The sequence below is a fragment of the Salminus brasiliensis genome, chromosome 13 (assembly GCF_030463535.1).
Source record: "Salminus brasiliensis chromosome 13, fSalBra1.hap2, whole genome shotgun sequence".
Classification (NCBI taxonomy): Eukaryota; Metazoa; Chordata; class Actinopteri; order Characiformes; family Bryconidae; genus Salminus; species Salminus brasiliensis.
This window is the reverse complement of record NC_132890.1, coordinates 27883989-27905912: the sequence shown is the minus strand read 5'-3', so window position 1 is coordinate 27905912 and position 21924 is coordinate 27883989. Positions and strand designations below refer to the sequence as shown.

At 41.7% G+C, this 21924-nt stretch overlaps 1 protein-coding gene across 1 annotated transcript; it reads left to right on the top strand.

The window, feature by feature from the left end:
- The first annotated feature begins 15896 nt into the window (after positions 1-15896).
- LOC140575436 (carbohydrate sulfotransferase 1-like) lies at positions 15897-19030 on the top strand. Its single transcript, XM_072695753.1, has 2 exons — positions 15897-16295; positions 17273-19030. Exon 2 carries the CDS (start codon positions 17319-17321, stop codon positions 18585-18587), a length of 1269 nt encoding a protein of 422 aa, XP_072551854.1. The 5' UTR covers positions 15897-16295; positions 17273-17318; the 3' UTR covers positions 18588-19030.
- The last annotated feature ends 2894 nt before the right edge of the window (positions 19031-21924 follow it).

Sequence of the window (21924 nt, the reverse complement as noted above, 5' to 3'; positions counted from 1 at the left end):
AAATTCTTATCATTTCTGCAGGAGTTCTGCATTCATTCGTTCCTTCTTTAGAAACTCCATATCAGAGAAAAGCTGGTATAGGACCGCCATATTATTTGGGTGGTGGACCATCACAGCAGTGTCATTCAGTACTCCTCATCATAAACAACACCTAAACAGAAATGTTACAAATACACCAGGCTTATTCTTCACAATCCAATGACTTGGGTTAGTGTAAATCAAACCTTTTAGAACTCACTCAGTGATTTTAGCACTTTTCTGCCAATTTGATGGAGAAACAGTGGAGTTGCTAGGATTCGGTTACTTTCACCAGGGGAATTCAGCCAATTATAATATGTGAGCCAGGCTAAGCTACTGTGGGTGATAAAACTGTTAAAGTTCTCAGCATTTCTCAAAACAAATGCTCGATTCTTCATTGTTAAAGCCCCTGTCTGTTCTCTAGTGAAATATTGCCCGAAGGGGAAACAAAGTTTCCTCACCATGAATGAGACTTTAGCTCACACAAGCACAAAGCAATGCACAGAATGCTGGGAATGGACAGAGATGCAGATTTGTGCATTTAATGGCCCTCTTACTCAAGTGCTTGAAATTGCACTCAGCTAAGTTTCACTGTGTTATTTGTGCTGCTTGTGCCCACTGACAGAACTCCCAGCTGCAATATTGCTTTAAAGTTACTGTCACCTAGAAAGTCCCAAACCTAATTAGCAGCTGTTCAGCTCACTTCAAGACCTGGCGTAATGAGACACCTCTACTACTTAGCTATGTTATGTTATGTTTGGGAGATTATTCATTAAATTTAGAATATGAAGACAAACCATCTGCACAGTGTTGCATTGCTTATACAAAAACAATTCAGCAGCTGTTAATCTGCTGCTATGTCCCAGTCAAGGCTGTGAAAATGTTATGAATCAATTTCTGAATGAGCTCCAAAATACAGAATTCTAAATTTCCCTGTAGGTCCTGCTGAGTTGCCACAAAAGTTCCTGCAACTAATTAAACTGTCTCCACAGTTCTGTTCACCACCCCACAGTGAGAAGGCCTACAGACGTTGTATTCCCTCCTTATTACTTTCTGGCCATGTTTTCTTCCAGCTGCGGAATACTTGCTTCAGACTGACTTACAGATGAAACTGGGAAGCAATAACACAAACAGAAAAATTCAGGCTTTTGTTCCTGTCCATCAGACCTTAAGGTGAAGGTCAGTGGCTTCAAGAGTCTGGACACTCATCTCTGATTAGATGCAGTGCAGCTGCGTAGTTTGCTGGGCCGTGGGTCAGGCATTGTCTTGGTGTCCCGGCCTTATCAAGTTTTTCCAAGCAATTTCATCTGAATGAGTGGGGGAAAATGAGGTATAAATGCAAATAAGGAGGAGCACAATATGGCACAGGCTCCAGGGGGATATACCGTGGCTGGGAAAGCACGTTGTGCTGCGCTCATCATAAACATTTCTCTGCTGTCAAACTTTTACATGCTCAAACTCTGCCAGCCCTCATCAGCATTCAGTCATAGCTGCTGGAAAAGGGCAAAACATGAGACCAAACCAGAACTGTAAGAGTCAGTGTGTGCTAAGTCCCCTGTTTATAGCTTTTCACTGCTGTTTCTCTACCATGACATTGCATTGTCCTATTATAAATGTGTGCATGTGTGTTAATTAACGTGCATTAACGCTTACCTCTTATGCTTCACAGAACTACTGGTGGCTCATCACCTCCAGACTCTCTCTAGTCTCTGCTAGTTATGAGAATAAGAGTTGTAAGGTGAACCAGACCTTGTGACTGCAGCTTTTTCTGTGCCAGTGTCCTCAGAGGAGGGAAATGTGAATCTGTGCTAGGCTAAAAGCTAATGCTATACCTAGGCTAAAAGCTAATGCTATACCTTGTTCTCTTCATCGTCCACTCCCTCAAAAAAACTGGACTGCCTCAGCTGAACCAAACTGGAGATGAACACACATCAGAATGAAAAGTACCGGCCTATATTTTTTCACTGGTTAGACCTAAGAAAGCTGCAAGTAGGGGCAATGACAAAAAGCTAACCGGCTACAATCTCTTTAGCTTGCTCACAGCACATTGCGCTGAGAGGACTCAACGAGAGGACAGCAACACTATGACTATGGCATAATATGCAGATTCTGTGAGACTATTGAAATGGCATAAATCAGCCAATAAAAGCAGAGCGTATTGTTTTTTCCACAAGCAGTAAAAGGAAAAGCTGTGTGTTTCAGGTAAAATAGCAGGGTTGTAGATAGGCTTGTGACATAATGTTTGAGCCTCTTTCTCCCCAATCAAAGTTAAATATTTACTATTTCTACATCAAACAACAATCCACTCAGTAAAAGCATTTTGTGCCACATTTAAACGTACATTTTCCACTCGCTGTGGCTTTGCTACACAGAGGCTTAGCATACCTCCAAACCTCAATAACAGCACTTCACTTTACCCCATGATGTTAAATGCTTAACAGTACACAGTCCTCAGTATAGTCAACAAATTTCCCCTCACAGCAACCAGGCTTCGCCAATGTGTTTCCTGTGTAGCGCCTTTTGTTGTGCCCCTGTCTGCTGAAAGCCCTTCGTTCTTCATATTAGTTCCCCTCAGTTCTGTAAAAAGCATTGGGGATCAAGGACACTGCTGTTTCTCCTGCGAGCGTCCGCCCCAGTGAAAGCCCCCGACGGGCACTTCACACAAAAGAGAAGCTGAGGTGAGGGGCTCCCAGCAAAGAGCTATGTACACCATGGCCCATAGAGTTCAGCGCTCCAAACTGCCGGCAAGGGCTTCCCACCCATGTAAATGATATCCACCGAATGGCAGTCGCCCTGAAGTGAACCCCCATTAAAATTCAACAGCTATTCTGCCTGAACGGCAGGCATCCCCCCCCCCCTCCATTTTTTGCAAAGAGGAATCGGGGGCTAAGGGAGCATTTGAGCTGGAGGAGGACAGTGGGAGACGCACACTATTCTAAGCTTCACTTCTTTCAGAAATGCTCCAGCATCCCTACTCCCCCTCCTCCTTCTGTCTGTGCACTGAAAGGGCGACATATTTGTGTGAGGGGAGATTGTAAGACAGCAGAGTTGGGGGGGAGGGGGGGGGGGGTCAAACACCTGTCTCTCTGTGTTCAACCCTGACCACCCTTAACAAAAGAAAGCCCCTGTGCGCATTTTCTGTCCCCTGCTCAGCTCTTGTCAAAGGCCTCCTTTTAAGCTTCTCTCACTTTGTTGATAACTGAAGCTCAGTCAGGGGACTAACAAGCTCTCGGTGCTGCTAGCTTGACTGCTGCTGCTGCCTTCGTTTGTCAGTGGGCGACACTACTTTTGACACAGCCACCATCATAGGTTTTAAACGAACTAATCCATCTCCACAGTTCAGATTATGTGCTGCAAGGATTAGCGGTCAGATTCCTTTAATTTCCTGATGCTTCGGAGGTAATTCCTTTTGGCATATTTGGGTCAATATTGAGCCTGCAGAGATTTGATGACACTCCACTGGCACAGCAGACTTGTGGCTGTTTACGAATGCCATGAACTACACAGGACTGCAGTCTGCAGGAGACAATACAGTCTAGACATTCTGCTCTGTAAACTGTCAAGTAAATGATAGATAACATAAAAAAGTTGAATTATTATTAACTCATTATCATATTATGGGGAAGGCCACATTACAAGGCTGATGGTAAGCTGTTTCCCATATTATGCATGGGAAAATTAGCATTGTATTAGAATTAGAAACTGCAGCAGTACAACAGAATTCAACCTCTGCATTTAACCCATCAGTGGTAGTGAACAGACACTAACACCTAGTGAATAGGGCAGTGAGAGCACACACCTAGAACAGTGGGCAGCCACCTTAATACCCTGAGAACACTCCTCCCATCTCTAGTTCCTGCCAATCTAGGGGATCAAAGCAGACCTTGTCAGTCCTTTACGCTACGATGCAACAAGTATTCCATGTAGTCTAGTTGGATAAAAGCTTGTAGTGTGGGGTTGCTCAGGCCGCCCAGTGGTTCCTCCAGACTCATGTTCAAACAGGGCCACTGTGAGTTAAGTCTCTGCCCCTAGCACAGTCTGCATTTCATCCGATTTCTCAAACAAACAGCGTCTCGCTTCGCTAGGCTTCTGCCTATCAGCACAAACATGCGAGATGCCACGCTCTGGATTTAAGCCCAACTTAGGATAGCAATGAATTCCACCAGGCAAAAGTTCCAGCAAAATGCACTTTTCAATGGCTCTGATATTAGCTGACAGATTTGTACACAAATGACAGTCATTTGTCTTCTCCGCCATCTCAGCCAACCTCTCAGTGCTGATGGAGGACATATTTCTACACACTGTAACTAGAATCTGGATCTAAGTTACTCGGAACATAACAAATTAGAGGAGAACGCATAAATCCAGACTTTGCTTCTTTGCTAACAGAAGATGACGCAGAGTTTAGGGACATCATCAGATCCAAAACGTATTGAGTTAATGAGTGCTCAGACTGTCTGCTGCTTATTCTGCTGTTTTTCTAAATGTAACAATGTGAGGGGACTTCTCACACCTTCACAATCTTCATGATCAACCTTGAAAACTGACAGATACAACTAGGAACAGCCTATGTTGTTATTTTTAGTGCAGCGGCATCTTCAGCTAAAAATATATACTTTATCTTCCCAGTGGTTTTGAAGGCCTTGTCTCAAGTAAATCACTTAAAACACTGATAAGCAGTCTGGGCCTCGGCTTCTTCATGTGAAGGAAGATACTGCATGCCTCAGTGGACACTGAATAAAGCCTAAGTTGGCTGAAGTCGACCTCAGAGAGCCCACTCAGATAAAGCCCAGCATAATCTGAGTTTGGCAGCGGGGTGAGAGCGGCTGGATTACCGGCCGAGAGGGAGATGGCCAAGCAGGATTATTTATTCTGAAAGTCTGAATGCAGGAGTTTGGCACTGGAAACAGCCTCAGGGCTAAATGAAATGGGTTACAGAGGAGGAGGAGGCAGAGCAGAAGGAGATGGAGCCATGGAGGAAGAAGAATAAGAGCATGGAGAGAAAGAGAGGGAGGGAGGGAGGGAGGGATGAAGAAAGGAAAGAGGACAGAACTTTAACTGTTTCCAGGGCTCTGTTGTTTAGATACATCCAAACAAAATACAGCCTGCCATACGTCTGGCAGTGAAGAAGAATTTAGACTTTAAGATAGGTGATGAAAAGTGACAAGAACAGATTTAACAGACTGAGCAAAATGTAGCAGCATTTATTTGGGTTCTGTGCATCACAATAGCAGTTTCAAGCTCAATCTCCATCACTTTTTAGGCTCAGCCAAGCCTCTGCCGTGTGCTCTGATTCATCTCAGTCTGTTGTAGTGCTCATTTATAATTCAGCAGGTGTGTATTTGCAATGCATGCATTAATGTGCTGGATAAACCTGTGAAGCTAGCTCTATCGCATACACTTTTCCAAGCTTGACGCCTTGCTGCCCTGTATTGCAAAGGTCACTGGGAGCAGTTTCAAGATTCGAACAACTTTCACTTGAATTTAATGTGAACTGAAATATAAGTGAATAGCCATTTAACTATGTACAGAAACACCCCTGTTCCATCTCTCTATCTCTCTCTCAACTGTTTAGAGTTAAGTGAACATTTCTGATCCTTTTACAGATCTTTGAGTTCAATTCACTTGTAATGCTTGAGTTTTTTTCAGTGGTCATTGGTAAATTGACAGTGATTAGCTCATACAATCTTAAAAATGGCATAAAAAATAAGCAGCACTGATGATAGATTTACTGATTTCTCTAATATTGATGTTTCTCTACAAGTCCGATAACAGAGACAGCTGTGTATTTGACTCCTGGTTTTCATCTATTTGCATACTGGGTGTGTCTTTCCCCCTTCACTTATCGGCATTGTGTAGTCATTCCCCAGACTACCATCCCATATGTTTTTGCTTGAATTCTGCATGGTGCTGTAGCTGCTTGCTCTCAAGGCTATAGGCAGGCTATCAAAAAGTCTTCAAATACTGGACCTTAAAATATTTGGTAGGTGTGATAGTGTGTAGCCAGTTGATTACAAAAAGGAAATTAACAGGTTGTTCTCCAACTTACTTTTTATATCTGTTGGAAGTTAATTACATTAACTGTTCCCCTTCCAGTGAGAACAAAATCCAGCACTAGAAACTGGATTGATTATATTTTGTAGGTGTATGTCATGTTTATTGTAGTATACTTTTAATACTCTCAGTATATAATCATAATAATAATGCAGTTGTAAAACTCATAAATTTTACTTTAAGTTTACATTTACAAAATTAGGCTTTTGTGCTATTTTTGTACAAATTTTGTTCCATTTTAGCTCTCTTTTCTGGTCATTAGTGCGGCTACAAGTAAACCTCAGTTTGCAGTAGCATAATAAAGTTCATAATAAAATTTAAAAGTGATACACAAAAATGTACAAATGTATATTTCAACACACGTTTGTTTAAATAATTGAGCTGTAAATCATACTGTAAACAAAAGTGAAAAGAAGAAAGACAGCTGTCACTGCATGTGTATTGATTACAAAATATATGACTGTTAACCATCTTGAATTACATTATAAACAAAACTATATAAAAATATAAACAGATATTTACTTTATTTTATTGTTAAGGTAGAGGCAAGTTTACAGTTTCATTATAGGCCCTTTCTATAACTGACAAATATTGCCCATTTTGTCACTAAAAAAACAGGTCTGTAGATACTTTTTGCCATGGCTCACTAAGCCCTCTTGGGCATAAGTTTCACACCACTCAACCAGTTCTTTGATCTGTTTTTTTTTTTTAATACCACACCACTACACAGACTCTTTAGAGGTACCCTCTCACCTTTCATAAGCAATCCATCTGCAGTAGGCAGGAAGTGACTCAAAAACCTTCCTGTTTGTCAGAACAGCCACATTCTGTGCAATTTGTTCTAGTTTTCTGGGCTTACAACAGAGTGTAGTGTCCAAGAGAGAATATTATCCATAACAAGATTCTTCCCCAGGATACGAACATTGCAGAAAGTAAATTCCGAGTCTCAGTCTGAATCTCAGTTTTTAGAGCAGAAGGTTATTCCACGTTCTCGATTTCAGCAGAGGTTGAGTTTTGATCCTGATAATGAGCTCAAAGGCCACTCAGATAGAGAAATGTCTGAGTCTAGATGACACCAAGGACTTTTTTCCTATCTGAGCATGCCCAGACACTATGGCTGTGAGGCCTTGGGAAATGAATATAACTGGCCTCTATTCTTCAAGCTATGTAAGGACTCCAACCAATCCACAGGCAGGCACATCTGCAGACACTATACCCTCACAGAGCACAACAACAAACTGCCATTTGTCATTAAAAGTGGTCTTGGCATCTTTGAACTTGTTGAACTTTATAGAGTATTGTCAAATTCTGCCATCATCATGACTCGCCCCAAGAATGCCCCCAATGCTATCACTGAGCTGTGAAATGTAGTTCTGAAAATGTTCAAGGCTATACTATTCTAAATTGTAGCCTGAGAATGAGCATTGCCCATTGATATGATCCGTAACTGTTGTCAGAAGACTTGCAACAAGCATGCTCTGACATCCAGATTTTAAGAACATGTTTGTTCCTTGTTGTTGTGCCAAAGCCTCATCAATCTAAACACAGTCATTGAGTTTGGCTCTGTCTACAAGAATCAGAATCTTTCCATTTGGTATTGGGATCACCAGCAGATCCAGTCAGACCAGTCACTAGACTCCTCTACAAGTTGAATAACCCCAGGTTACGCCATTCTGTATAGTTCCTCCTTTACTCCTGAGAATGGAGAGGATGTGGGGTTTGACCTAAATTTGGAGTGTCTTTTTAAATGTTCTTTAGCATGCATAAATCAGTAAAGTCTTCAACATAGTGAGTCTGGAAATGAGTTGTACCTTTAATGCACTGGATTGGGAATGTTTAGAGATGGAAATGCAGTAACTGTAATTCCTACCGTTGTATTGTTAGCATTGTCATTACCCAATACGATTGTATAAAATTCATACATATACAACTAAATTGTACCCCAAGACATGTAGCATTTGCACAAAGATACTGCGTAAATACATTACATAGAGTTCCACTGGTGGTGCTGTTTAACCAAATACACACAACCCAGCCTGCCATGTACTTACCATGAATTTAGGGTAAGTGTTGGATATGCTTTAGGTTAGGGTTAGGATTAGGGTGAGAGTTAGATTAAGTTTAGGTTAAGTGTTGGCTATGGTTTAGGTCATGATTAGGGTTAGGATTTAAATAAGAGTTAAGTTAAGTTTTGGTTAAGTGTTGGTCATCATTAGGATTAGGATAAGGGTTCGGTTTGGTTTAGGTTTAAGTGTTGGTTATCATTAGGGTTAGGATTAGGATAAGGGTTAGGTTAAGTGTTGGTCATCGTTAGGATTAGGATAAGAGATGACACTGCTTACTTTGCAACATTCTCTGTGGATTTATGTGTGTCTGGGTTGAATTACACAGGGCCTCTCACCTTTAGTGGTCTTCTTATGGCATAGAGATTCTCTCAGAACCTCTCAGAGATTGCAGTCAGTGCAGCCATCTTCACACTGATAAAGATTACCTTAATTCATTCTCTAATATGTTTTTTTTTTCTGTACATTTCTGCATTTACCCTAAATAAATTTCATGGAACAGTCATTGCACATGCTTTTAGAAATCTTCCACACTTTTCAGAACCATTTGATTGATGTGTCTGAGTTTTTCATTGTGGTGTACCCTTCTGATTTCTGAAGCATAGCTGTTATGAAAGGCTTCTGGAGTCTGTTTCGCACAACAATATAGAACTTTTTATTGAGGGCTAGTGAACAGAAGATATCCTCTGAAATATGGATGAGTGAATTCACCTTATATTGTACTCACCTATGAAATCTTCAAATCCAGTGGCCCTTTAAGCTTGATTCAGTAAAACAGCAGAGTGATGGGGATTTTCCATTAAAATCAAATCTAATCATGTTTTAAAAAAACATGTAAAACACACAAGATATTTACATATATATTGCATATTATTTACATATAAGAAATACAGAATATATACACAATAGGTTACACTATACATACATTATACATGCACTACATACACTGTACATGCACTATACACACACTATACATACACTACACAGACACTACACACTATATATACAATATACATTCTCTATATGTACACACTGTACTTAACTATACTGCAGACTTCATACACTACATTCACTATATATACACTATATACACCCTATGCATACTCTTATACATATATGCTATTGAACTGGTTATAGTGTACAGGTTAGAATATATAAACTGTGAGATGTTTACATTACTATTTGTATATAGACACTGGATAAGAGGTGAATTCAAGTGTTGAGTGTGAGTAAGGATAAGTCTTAGGTGTGGGCAGTGTGACTGAGCAGAGGTAGTGGTAGAGATAGTGTTGCATAGAGGTGTGATGAGATATCTTGTGTGATGAAACCGGTGAGACAGCTTTATGACAGACTGGACAAAAAAGGGCAATGTGTGGTAACGTTTCTCAAACTTACATTTAATTTGCAAGTGAATGTTACTGTATGAAGTTCAGATGCAAATTAGAATGAAATGTGTAAGCTGAGTATTGTAGGCTTCTCACTGTAGGCATCATGTTTAACAAGACCAAGCCCTTTGTATGTCACATTTGCACTTCACAATGAGTGGACCAATATAAATGGACTTCGAACAAAATCTTTGTATGGTGATTTCCATTGTCTTTTAATGAGGCAATTCAATTCCATAAATTAATTAAGCATGAGCAAAGCTGTGAGACAATCAGTTATTCATGTGATTATTTCTTGTGAATCCCTCTCCTGCCACCACCACCATCACTCTTTTTAAGCCACGGCTTGCTTCAGACCTGGTAGCTGCCATAACCAGGTCATCCAACCGGACCAACAGGTTGAATCTGGAGTCTAAGCAGTTCTGGGTTTTCTATCACTACATTACAGACACAAAATAACTTCTTCATATGTTGGTTGAGAGTTCTGTCTGAGAGAGTGTGTGATTTTGTTTAGAGAATAGGCCTGTCACCACAGCTATGTTATCAACTTATCGTACTCTATAAGGAAAGGCCAGGCATTAAAAACATCATTTGGACAAGTAAACCTCTATTATTGTTATATCTGCATAATGATGCAACACCACTAACGTTTGCAGCATATTGCTGTTAGTGCTGATAGTGTGTTATGTTCTTCATAGTGGTTTTGGACATAAACACTATAAAACGTTTTTGGCTTTGCTAGAACATGCTACATTTTCATGCCGGGCCCTAATTGGCTGCAACTTTCAAAGATGCATGTTAAAATAACCCAAACTAATCAACTAGGGAGTTGTTTTGGGCATGCTGAGCAGAATTGTTTGAGTTGGACTTAGTGGGGAAAGCCAAAAGGCTATCTCTCTGCAGCAGATGCTGAATGCCAGCTGAGGGGAACCCTTTCTAACATCATTCTCCATAAGCTGCAACCCCTGACAGTGGACCTGAGGGAGACCACCTGATCAAAGCCTTCTGAAACAACCATGCGGCCCCTCGTGACCCAGAGGAAATCAGAGCAAATGGATTTCACTGCCATTATGACCATACCAACAGATCCTTCATACAGCATTCAAACCATATTGTACATACACACAGCACAGACCCAACACAACACGTCCTTGTGCACATAATAATATAAACACCTCCGCCTCAACAAGACGCACTCAGAAACTGAAATTAGGGCTGCTTTAATATCACATTTATGAGTGTGTTGGCTTATGTATGGGTGTAGAGAATGAGCCATTTGAATATGCTGACTCACACTCAATGACACACTGCTAGCGAGAGAGAGGTTTTATCGAGGAGACGGTGGAGAGAAGTGAGGGAGTGAGGTGTTTTCGAGATGAAGTTTAAAGGCACTGCACACGATAGTGTAGTCTCGAAGTGTAGTCTTAGTTGAGGCCACACTAAGAGCTCTTTAGGTTCAGTTCATTTACAACAAAGTAATAGCAGTTTTTTACATTCTTTATCCTAATTCCTTTGCTTTCACAAAGACATCTCAAGCGGAGTGATAACAGTGAGTAATTACCTAGCCAGGCCCGCACAAACACCTATCTGTAATTGCAATCGGAATTCATGCCGATTACACTGCGGATCACACAGATTTGCTTCTGAATGTGCGTGTCTTGGAAGGTGAGATTTGAAGCTGTGACTGGTGTGCCGGCAAAGCTTCTTGATAGGCTGATACAAATGTTCCTTCTTCATGAGTTCTGCTAGGATGAGATCTTTGGCGTGATAAAATGGTCTTTTCAGAGTTTTTACTCTGAAATCGAATCAGTCTGGCGGGGAATATGTCAGCTGCATATTTCAAAGCATATTCCAAACAGACCCAATCTGATATATATATATATATATATATATATATATATATATATATTATGTGTGTGTGTATATATATATATCATATATGTATGATAGTCATAGTGTTTGTGTGCCACATTAAAGAAGTGTAAACGCATCCATCACTCCTAGATGAATTCAACAACTACAACCTTTCCCCACACAGTACGTCGCTGGGCACGTGATCTGTGTCTGTGAGGAGGATAGGAAGAGGCAGATTTTGAGGAAGAATTGTGAATTTCGAGGCAGCAACCAGTATTAGCATAGCACAGGAAGAGGCTGATCGAATAAACAACTGGTTGCCGCATAATGAGTGGATTTGCATATTCCGTCCCTCATAGCGGTAAACGGGGTCTGCATGTCTGAATGTATGCAGACACCCTTTCCAAGGAATGCAATCAGCTACTTTAAGCTGCATTCATTGCTGACACAGATGTGAAAATGTACACTCATACAGCTTGTTTTGTCCCTATAATGAAGAATAGAATAGGACTCTCTGGAGCAGATTAACATGAACTTATTGGCATGAACCTATTGACACCATGGGCTAGAGGGGTATAAAGCCCCCAAGCATTTATCTGTGGAGCAGAGTAGAACCGTCTTCTCTTTTGTTTAAATACATAGTTTTCTAAAAGACAAAAATAGATAGATTGGGCACCGATATAACAACTCTTCTCTACACTCTTAAAAATAAAAGTTCTATAAAAGGTTCTTAAAATAACCATAAAATGAGGCCATAAAATAACCACTTTCGTGATAGAGTGAATGTATGAGTGTGAAGAACCTTTTATATGCTTAAAGAAACGTCTCTTTAAGGGTTCTTCACACTCACACCTCTCATCTCTATTAAAATAACGGTTCTTTAAGGATCCAAAAGTATTTTTACCATGACATCGTTCTAAGAACCTTTTGTAGCACCATTGTTTTGGAGAATGTAAGAGTATGTTCTTATGGTTGTGCACTGATAGTAAATATATTGTTATCTGATTGTTATTCTTCTCATTTTCTTTGTTTTCTTCTTTTTCTTCGTATTTCTTACTAATTTTGCAAACCAACTCGCTTTGCTGTTTTAAAGATGTCGGTCCCGCTCTAGCTCCAGATTGTTAGGTTGGATTGTGTGATTCAGTGATTTTGAACACAGCTTTTGAGCAAATGTATAGTTTCTGCATAGCAACAGATTTTTTTTATTTTTATTTTCACATAAGAAATAATTGGGTGCAAAGGTTTGCCCTCCATATGTCCCAACAATTCACATACACTTCCTCCAATCACCCACATGGGGTGCCAAACTGACCACTTGGCAACCCCTTGCAACCACTAGTGACACCATAGCTGATATACACCTGGGATACCATAGCAGCTGCCTAGCAATCACATATCAACACCTTAGCAACCACTGTGCAACTTCATAGCAACCAACTAGCAGTTGCTCACAAATGTCATAGCATCCACATTAGATACCATAGCAACCATGTGGCACCACCCCTGCATCCAACTGTGGCACCATAGCTGATACACACCCAGGGTTACCATAGTAACTGTCTAGCAATCACCTAGCAACACATTAGCAACCACTTCGCAAAAACAATTCACTCTATTGACCATTTACCAACAGCTTAGCAACTCCATGAAAGTGGGAACCACTTAAGCTGTGTAGCCCTGGAAATGTTTTTTTTATTGTTGTTCACTAATCCTAAGTAGAACTTCTCACAGCTGTATCCATATTTAAAAAAAAAAACAAACAAAAAAAACCAAAACAAATGGCACTGGTTTAAATGATTGCATGTATACACATCTTTATCACAGCAAAACACTTGATGAGTGTCTGATTCTTGCTTAATCTCTCCCAATAGAATGTTTGATTGAATTCAGCTCAGTTGATACTGATGTGTTGGTGATCCACCCACACATAATCCTATAAATAAATTAGTTGTCTCCCTCCAGACACTTTTTCACAGACACAGCACTCTTTGTAATGTTGCTGATGCAAGCTGGCTGCTCATCAAACTCAGGATAAAAACTTCTGAGATTACCCTCATTTTAACTGTGCTAACCTGAGGCTATAGAGGACAAGAGTTCTGGTGCCGAATGGCACAGCTTGAAATAAACGTATGTGCATGATTGCCAGCAAAAGCTCTTTGGTGTATTTTAGTTTATGTTAATCTTTTTTTGCATTGTTTCTGTTTGGACTGTTTGTTTGTTTATTTGTTTTATTGCTTTACAGTTACACACAATTATATTCTCATTACTAATATATAGCATCCAGTATGATACCAGCAGGTCAGAACCGTTTTGGTGGTACATGTATTATAATCTTCAAATTTTATGCATCTACTTCCCAGTCTTTCTAGTGCAATACTGTAATTTATGTACTGTATAGTATTCAAATGTACACATTCACATTCACATTAATGAAAGTATTCAGTGGTTTTATGTCTTACATTCCTAAATTATTATTTGTATTATTTTAATATTCCCAAACCATGAGACTCAAACTTAGTCCATACAAACGTGTCTGCATTCTAAACTGAATTGAGGTGGATATTGTTTCAAACAGTTTAACCTCTTTAATGTTCCCAAACTTTTCCACTGCAAATGTAGAATTATTTGAGTGTCAGTAAAGCATCTTGGGTTCAACTGAGAATGAAGGTCAAAACGATGCACAAATGATTTGAAGGTGAAAGAAAAACAGCAGCCCTTGTTGGCTGAAGACTGTCAATTTTATTGTAATACCAACACATTTCAGCACTCAGGGTCCTTCATCACCCTGAGTGCCCAAACACGTTGGTATTATAATAAAACCCACAAGAAATGCACACGTCTATGCACTCATCAGCATTGGTATTACAATAAAACTGACAGTCTCCAGCTAACCTGTGTATCTGGATTTCTTTCACCTTTAAATCCAAGCCCCTTTACTGCTGGACAGTGAAGCTGCACCAGACCAAATGAAAGAGAGAGAGTCTCTTTCTACTCAATGAGAAAACACTATATATAACTTCATATATACAAATCTGTAAATACAGCTGTGGAAAGAGACTACTTTTTTTTATTTACATCTCTATGTTTATGGCAGCCATTTTATTCCAGGCATCCAGGAGTTACCTGAATTTGCAGACTATGGATGGTCTAAAGTCACCCAACAGCAATGTAAAAGACCAGTGGAGAACCTGCCAGGTTATTTTACCATATTTTATGGTGATTTCTGAATGCTTTTGAAGCTCAAATATAAGTACTGTGTTGTTGAAATTTGAATAATAACTTTTTTACATTATAATTATATATATAATTGCATATATAATTATAGTCTTTGCATTATTTGAGCAGTTGCTTTTGAGCTGTTGTCATTTCTGCAAATAATTGCTCTAAATAGCACTGGAATTTAAGGAGAAATGTTGTCCATGGTTTATGTTCTTGTTGTGTCTTTATATATATATATATATATATATATATATATATATATATATATATATATATATAGTGCTATTTAGAGCAATTATTTGCATATATACATATATATGTGCGTGTGTGTGAGTACCAGTCAAAAGTTCAGACACACCTGGATGGCCATGGATGGAACTACCTCAAACCATACAGCAACAGTATGTTAATATACATGAATACATAAACAAGAACTCATTTAGCAAGACCAATAAGTAGCCTATATGACCAAATCAGCCTAGGGCTACTCAACCCCCCCCCCCCCCCCCCCCCCATGACATTCTTACTACGGTGGATACACATGTGACCCCAGTGTCCTCTTTTTTGAAAAGAAAAATATAGTCACCTCCTAGCATTTGATCCAAAAAATATGTTTTTGTTTTTCAAGCAGCTGTGTCCAGAGGTTTGATGGTACTGTATAAACAATTCTAACCCACAAGATTTACCAACACAATTGCATCATTTTATTGTGAGGGAGAGGGCGAGGGAGAGAGAGAGAGAGAGAGAGAGAGAGAGAGAGAGAGAGAGAGAGAGAGAGAGAGCTTAGGGTTTACATATAATAAAATGTTTTAATCTTAACACAGTACAGGCGAGTGTGTAACAGTAGAGAGAGAGAGAGAGAGAGAGAGAGAGAGAGAGAGAGAGAGAGCTTAGGGTTTACATATAATAAAATGTTTTAATCTTAACACAGTACAGGCGAGTGTGTAACGGGAGAGAGAGAGAGAGAGAGAGAGAGAGAGAGAGAGAGACAGATATACAGAGAGAGAGAGAGAGTAACAGTGAGAGAGTAACAGAAAGAGAGAGACAGAGAGAGAGAGAGAGAGAGAGACAGTCAGAGATACAGAGAGAGAGAGAGAGAGAGAGAGAGTAAGAGAGTGAGAGATAAACAGAGAGAGAGAGAGAGAGAGAGAGCGAGAGATACAGAGAGAGAGAGAGAGAGAGAGAGAGAGAGACAGTGAGAGATACAGAGAGAGAGAGAGAGAGAGAGAGTAAGAGAGTGAGAGATAAACAGAGAGAGTAACAGAGTGAGAGAGAGAGAGAGAGAGAGTGAGTGAGAGAGAGAGAGAAACAGAGAGAGAGAGAGAGAGCTGCTGTAGGGGTGGTCTAGCCTTTCAGCACTCACTCTCTCAGTCTCTCAGTCGGGCGCGCGCAGCTCCTCCGCATCACTCCGGAAATTTCCCCTCGTCTCCTCCGCGCGCTCCCGCGGGTCCAGCCCCGAGCCCAGAGCCCCGCGCGGCGATGCGCCTCCACTCGGAGCGACCCGGCGGTCAGGCTGTAGTGATGGCGTGCGCGTGACGCTGTATGGATGGGCAGCGCTCCGTTTCTCCTGCTTCGTCAGCGGGGGGAGGCCGGGAGGCTGCGCGCGGACGCGGAGAGGGGCAGCAGCGCGCGCGGACTGAGGCTGCAGCTCTAAAGCAACACAGCGAGACTCCACAACATCAGCTCTAACGCCATCAGGGAGGTGAGTGTTGCTGATCCGGGCTGACGTTCACACCCAAATCCCGTGTGGATGAGGATGCAGGCTGCGTTGCTGATTTAGCCCGGGCTGGGGACGGCTTTTTTTTTTTTAGCACGCTTCTGGTCCAGACTAGGGTCTTTCTGCTGTTTCTGTGCAGCTACAGTCTATCAGAGTTCGGGTATGTCTTCAATCTGTCTGTGGGGAGGCTACATCCACAGGCTTTCTAAATTAGGTTAGAGCCAGTCTTATATCCCTGCAGTTTCTGCTACAGTCTCTCTGCTGTTTGTTTACATCTACTAAAGCCGTTTACCGTAAGTTTATATGGTGTTCCTTGTTAGGCTTTTACTGCCATAAACTGAGACCTGGATGTACAGCTCCACGAATAAGAGTCTTTGCGAATGTATATATATGAATATCTTTAAAACCTGCAATCAAAGGCAATGAAAAGAGAAACCAGTGTCAATAGTGAAACCCCTCTACCAGAAATGAGCATGCTTCATTTTTATTATTGCTCCTTAATTAATTAATTATACCTAGAGACATTGCTAAATTATTAACCATCAGTTGCTTGAGCAGTTCTGTTGGTGTAGGTGCCTGTGATACATTGAATAGAGCCTTGGGAGACCTGGGAGCACAGTTCCGTTAACTGTGGAGATGGGTTCGAATTAGATCAGGGTAGTTCTGACTCTCACTCAGAAAACAGCAGCTGAGCATGTGGAAACACATTTCTTAAGCCTGATGTGTCCCTCTCATTATATTAACGTTAATAACCTGTGCTGCTGCTATGCAAAGGTTTTACTCTATACTGAACAGCACTGTTCCTATGCGTGCCTTGCGACAGGGGGGAGGAAAGACCCTCCCTGTGTTTACTGGTGCCTGCTCTTCTGTGGTCACTGGAAGGCATGAATGCTCGCTCTGTGTTGCTCCTGGTCATATTCCTGCATGGCTAGTAATGAAACGTTTCCTTCTCTGCACTCCAGATAGGATCAGCTCCAGTCCGCAGAGTCTAAATGAAGTTTCCCAGCCATGCAATGTTCTTGGAAGGCTGTGATCCTGCTAGCCTTGGCCTCCATTGCCATCCAGTACACAGCTATCCGGACCTTCACCTCCAAGCCTTTCCAGCTTTGCCCTGTGTTGATCCCGCAGAACTGCGGCTTGGGGGCCCAGGAAACGGATGCCCCCTTCGAACGCGGTTGTGACGAGTACGCATACTTCACCTTCAACGCCTCGCGAAAGACCCACGTCCTGGTGTTAGCCACCACCCGCAGCGGCTCATCCTTTGTGGGGCAACTGTTGAACCAGCACTCCGACATCTTCTACCTGTTTGAGCCGCTTTACCATGTCCAGACAGCTCTGATTCCGCGTCTCTCGCACAGCCGCAACACCGCTGACAGGCGAGTGATGTTGGGGGCCAGTCGGGACCTGCTCCGAAGCCTTTACGGCTGTGACCTGCACTTTCTGGAGAGCTACATCAAGCCGCCGCCGACCAACCACACCACAGACAAGCTGTTCCGCCGTGGGGCCAGCAGGGCTCTCTGCTCCCAGCCAGTCTGTGATGCCTTCAGTCCGGGGGAGGCCAACGTGGAAGAGGGCGACTGCGTGAAGAAGTGTGCGACTCTCAACATGACCCTTGCAGCCGAGTCTTGCAGGGATAAGCGGCACGTAGCTATAAAGATTGTGCGGGTCCCTGAAATAGGGGATTTGCGGGCGCTGGTGGAGGATCCACGCCTCAACTTGAAAGTGATTCAACTGGTCAGAGACCCTCGGGGTATTCTAGCCTCACGGATTGAGACCTTCCGGGACACCTACCGATTGTGGAGGATCTGGAGGGCAACAGGGAGGAAACCCTACAACCTTGACTTGACTCAGCTGACGGTGGTGTGTGAGGACTTCTTGAGCTCCGTTTCTACAGGCCTCAGCCACCCCTACTGGCTTAAGGGGAAATACATGCTGGTGCGATATGAGGACCTAGCAAGGAACCCTCTCCAGAAAACCAAGGATATCTATGACTACCTTGGGCTATCTATGGACAAAAACGTGGTGGATTGGATCCAGGCGAACACCAGGGGGAGCAACGAGCTCTCAGCCAAACACAAATATGGAACAGTGAGAGACTCTGCAGCTAACGCAGAAAGCTGGAGGCTCAAACTGTCCTTTGACATGGTGGACTACACACAGACTGTATGTCAAAAGATCTTACACACACTGGGCTATAAAAGTGTCAAATCTGCTGAGGAGCTGAAAAATATGTCTCTCTCACTAGTGGCAGACAAAGTTTTTGTACCATTTTTATAACAAAGATAGTTGTGAATGACTATTTTTGATATATTTATAAATGTTGCCTTATGATCAATGTTAAGATTATTGTCCACCCCCTCCCCCATATACTGTTCAAAATTGCACTAAATTCCAAAATCCTTGAATTCATATGGATGGAGTTCCTTATTCGTCTAGAAAAACAATAGCACAAGGAAATTTGACAGAGCAGGCAATGAATTCATGAAAAAAAAGACGACTGTCGTTTAATTCAGTGACATCATCGAGTACAAAAGCGCCACCACTGGTCCTTTAATGCCTGGCTGTTGCTTTAACACAAGTGAATGTTGTCATATTTTGCAAGGGTCTTGTCAGCTCCACGAAGAGAATGATGGTGAATCAACATGCGCAGACCGAAATGTGGCGGAGATAACACACTGTATGAGAACAACTGTGCAATAAATTGTGAATGTTGCAGTCCACCTTTAACATCATGGTGTATTTCTACAGGAGATAAAAGAATGGGTGCGCCTAAAAAAAGGCACCCTTCTGCTGCGGCGGTGCAATTGCGTGGCCCCGTGTCACGTCGCTGAATCAATAGAGCTTAGAGATGGAGTGGAAGAGGTCTTTTGGCCATATTCGGTGGCTTCTCGCTGGAAAAGTCAAAGATGTGCAAATGTTACAGGAGGATGTGAGGCTGCAGTGTTGACGCCAGACGCCCATTGAGATGCAGAGAGCAGGAGCAGAGGGCTTTGATCTGCCTGCTTGCCGTGGCTGGAATCCCGCGTGCTCTTTCCCCGGAGCCTCAGGGGTATTGGATGCGTGCCTCTAGGAAAGCATTTCTCTCTGAGAAGGTGACAGGGAATATTGATGATATGAGGGACGTGCAAGTAGGCCTCTTTTAACAGCCTGCTTATGCTGTATGTTGAGACGCAGGAAAAAAATGGCAACTTTACAAGAGAAGGAGAAAGCCTTCATAACTTTTAGTGGAAGTCAATGTAAAGAGATTTAGTCCAGGTCATTTTGGAGCATTTCTATTGGTCCATCATGAAATTTGGACACATTATAAAGATCAACTAACAGATTCAGATAAGCTCAAATGGAGAAAAGCAGCAAATTGGAGATACTAGGTTTTTGCACAGGGGGTATTTCTGGATATTTCCCTCAGGAAGACCTACGTAATATCTGCTGTATTGACAGTCACTGTGATAGCGAGTACATCTTAACCTCAGTGTTTACTTCAGTATTGGTAGCAGCTTAGCACTTTAAATCTTCACATTGCACTGGGAAGGTTCTACCTGAAAGGAAGTTGTGCTGTTGCATGGCAACCCGATGAAAACTCTGGCCTGCCTATCCTTCCGATAGCTTGCCACATCCTCTTATTATCGAAAGCAATCGTGTGGACAGGGCTCCTCGGGCATGTCTTTAACAGTGTCGGCTTAAAAAGTGCAGCTTTAAATAAATCAGTGCTGTATCTTGATTGCTCAGAACAACAAACGTCTTTAAAGGCCAAGGTGCTGGACGTCGGATCTAGGCTTCATCACCATCCACTTTTCCTTTGGCATTTATTGTTGCAGCTGTTAATAGTGGTTTATTTATAAGGTTGACCTTATCTGAAAGGTTACTGTCTGCTGCCCATATGTGCCGTGTACTGTGTGAGCCGCTCACAGTGTTTCATTTCCCTGGGCAAAACATATGGCTCACAAATAAATAAATAAAAATACACTGCACGAAAGAAAAAAAAAAAACCAAAATCTTTTCGCTCACAGCCCCTGAGGTCTACACCCTCCAAAAACAACAGCGCAAATTGAATTTGTGTTCTAAAACAGTCGCTTACTTCTAGGTTTATCTGCATGTGCTCATTTATGAGGGTATGCATGATCACACTGTTGATTTATGTGATTCAAAAATAATTGCAAGAGTTATTGTAATCGCATGGGACTCGACTTCCCCATGTTTCAGGCCTTTTCCACTCCTTTTTGTAACAGACCTCACTGTACCTGCACAGGCGGAAACATTGATTATCTCGCATGGCTGGTCAGGAGAGTGGCAGGCTTGCCTCGTGTGCCCTTAAACTCTAAAAATAAAATAATAAGAACCTCTTAGCCATTTCCAATAATACGTTGGATGTATGACAAAGCAAATCCAGCTCTAATGATTAACGAATCCACTGGCACTCAAAAGAAAAGAATTGCTCACATGAATATAGAAACTATATATGTCAGAAAGTATATGTATTTAACCCGTCTGTTCACTTAAATAGGGGAAATCGCACAAATGGGTATTCAAACAAAATGTGTGCAAAAAAGCACACAGTCCATTATGAAAAATTCAAATCTAACTGAGAACTTGTGGGACTGTGTGGAAAAGCCAAATCCAACCGCTATATGAGATCTGTGCACAGTACTGAAGAATATGTGGGAAGATTCTTATTTTTATTTATTATTATTACTTTAGGAAAGTGTAGCAAATGAGTGTGAGGTTATGTTCAGAACTAGATGATCTACTTTGCTCAAAGGCTGTTTGTCGTAATGACCATAATGCTCAAAAATAAAGGCAAAGAGGAAATACGCACTAACAGTTTTTAGTGTGAAGATTCATACAGCTTTTTCATACTGTCATAAATGTACTTATTTATGTATGTTGTCAATTGTCAATGAACCCACCCATTCGTAACTCTCTCCAGACACTAGGAGGGACTCATATCTCCTCCGATACATTCAGACACATTTCAAACTGCCTACGATGAGCATTACCCGGGCAAGCTGACATGCTTGGTTCCCGCCAGGTCCCTAGCACCACCACATCAGCTATATGATGCCTTTACAGCTTTACAGCGATGATGGGAAACCGCACCATCTACCTACCTGGAGAGAGCATGACCAATTATACTCTCTCAGATTCCGGACACTGATGGCAAAGCGGAATTCTAACTCACTCCTAGGCCATAGTAGTAGTGCATTAGACTACTGAGCCTCTTGGAGCTCCACTTATTCATGTATTTAGTTAAATATTTTAAAGACATTGCCTCCCACGTTATTCACTGTGATCCATAGACTGTCCATAGTGGTTGGATTTTTTTGTGTTTCCACACATTTCCCATCACACCTGCATTCCACCTAAAGATGCCCTTGAATGAAAAACTGTATTTTGCTTGGCATAGTTGAATAATGAGAAAGAAAATCCAGTATAACCCAAACAGAGCTGTAAAACGGGTCAGTTCCAAACGCCACAAACCGTTACATAACAGTCCCAGAATTTACATACAAGAGTGAGGTTTAAGATTTAAGGTTAGAATTAGGGTCAGAATGATGGTTAGGATTAGGTTTTGGGTTGAGGGTTAGGATTAGGTTTTGAGTTGAGGTTAGGGTTAGGA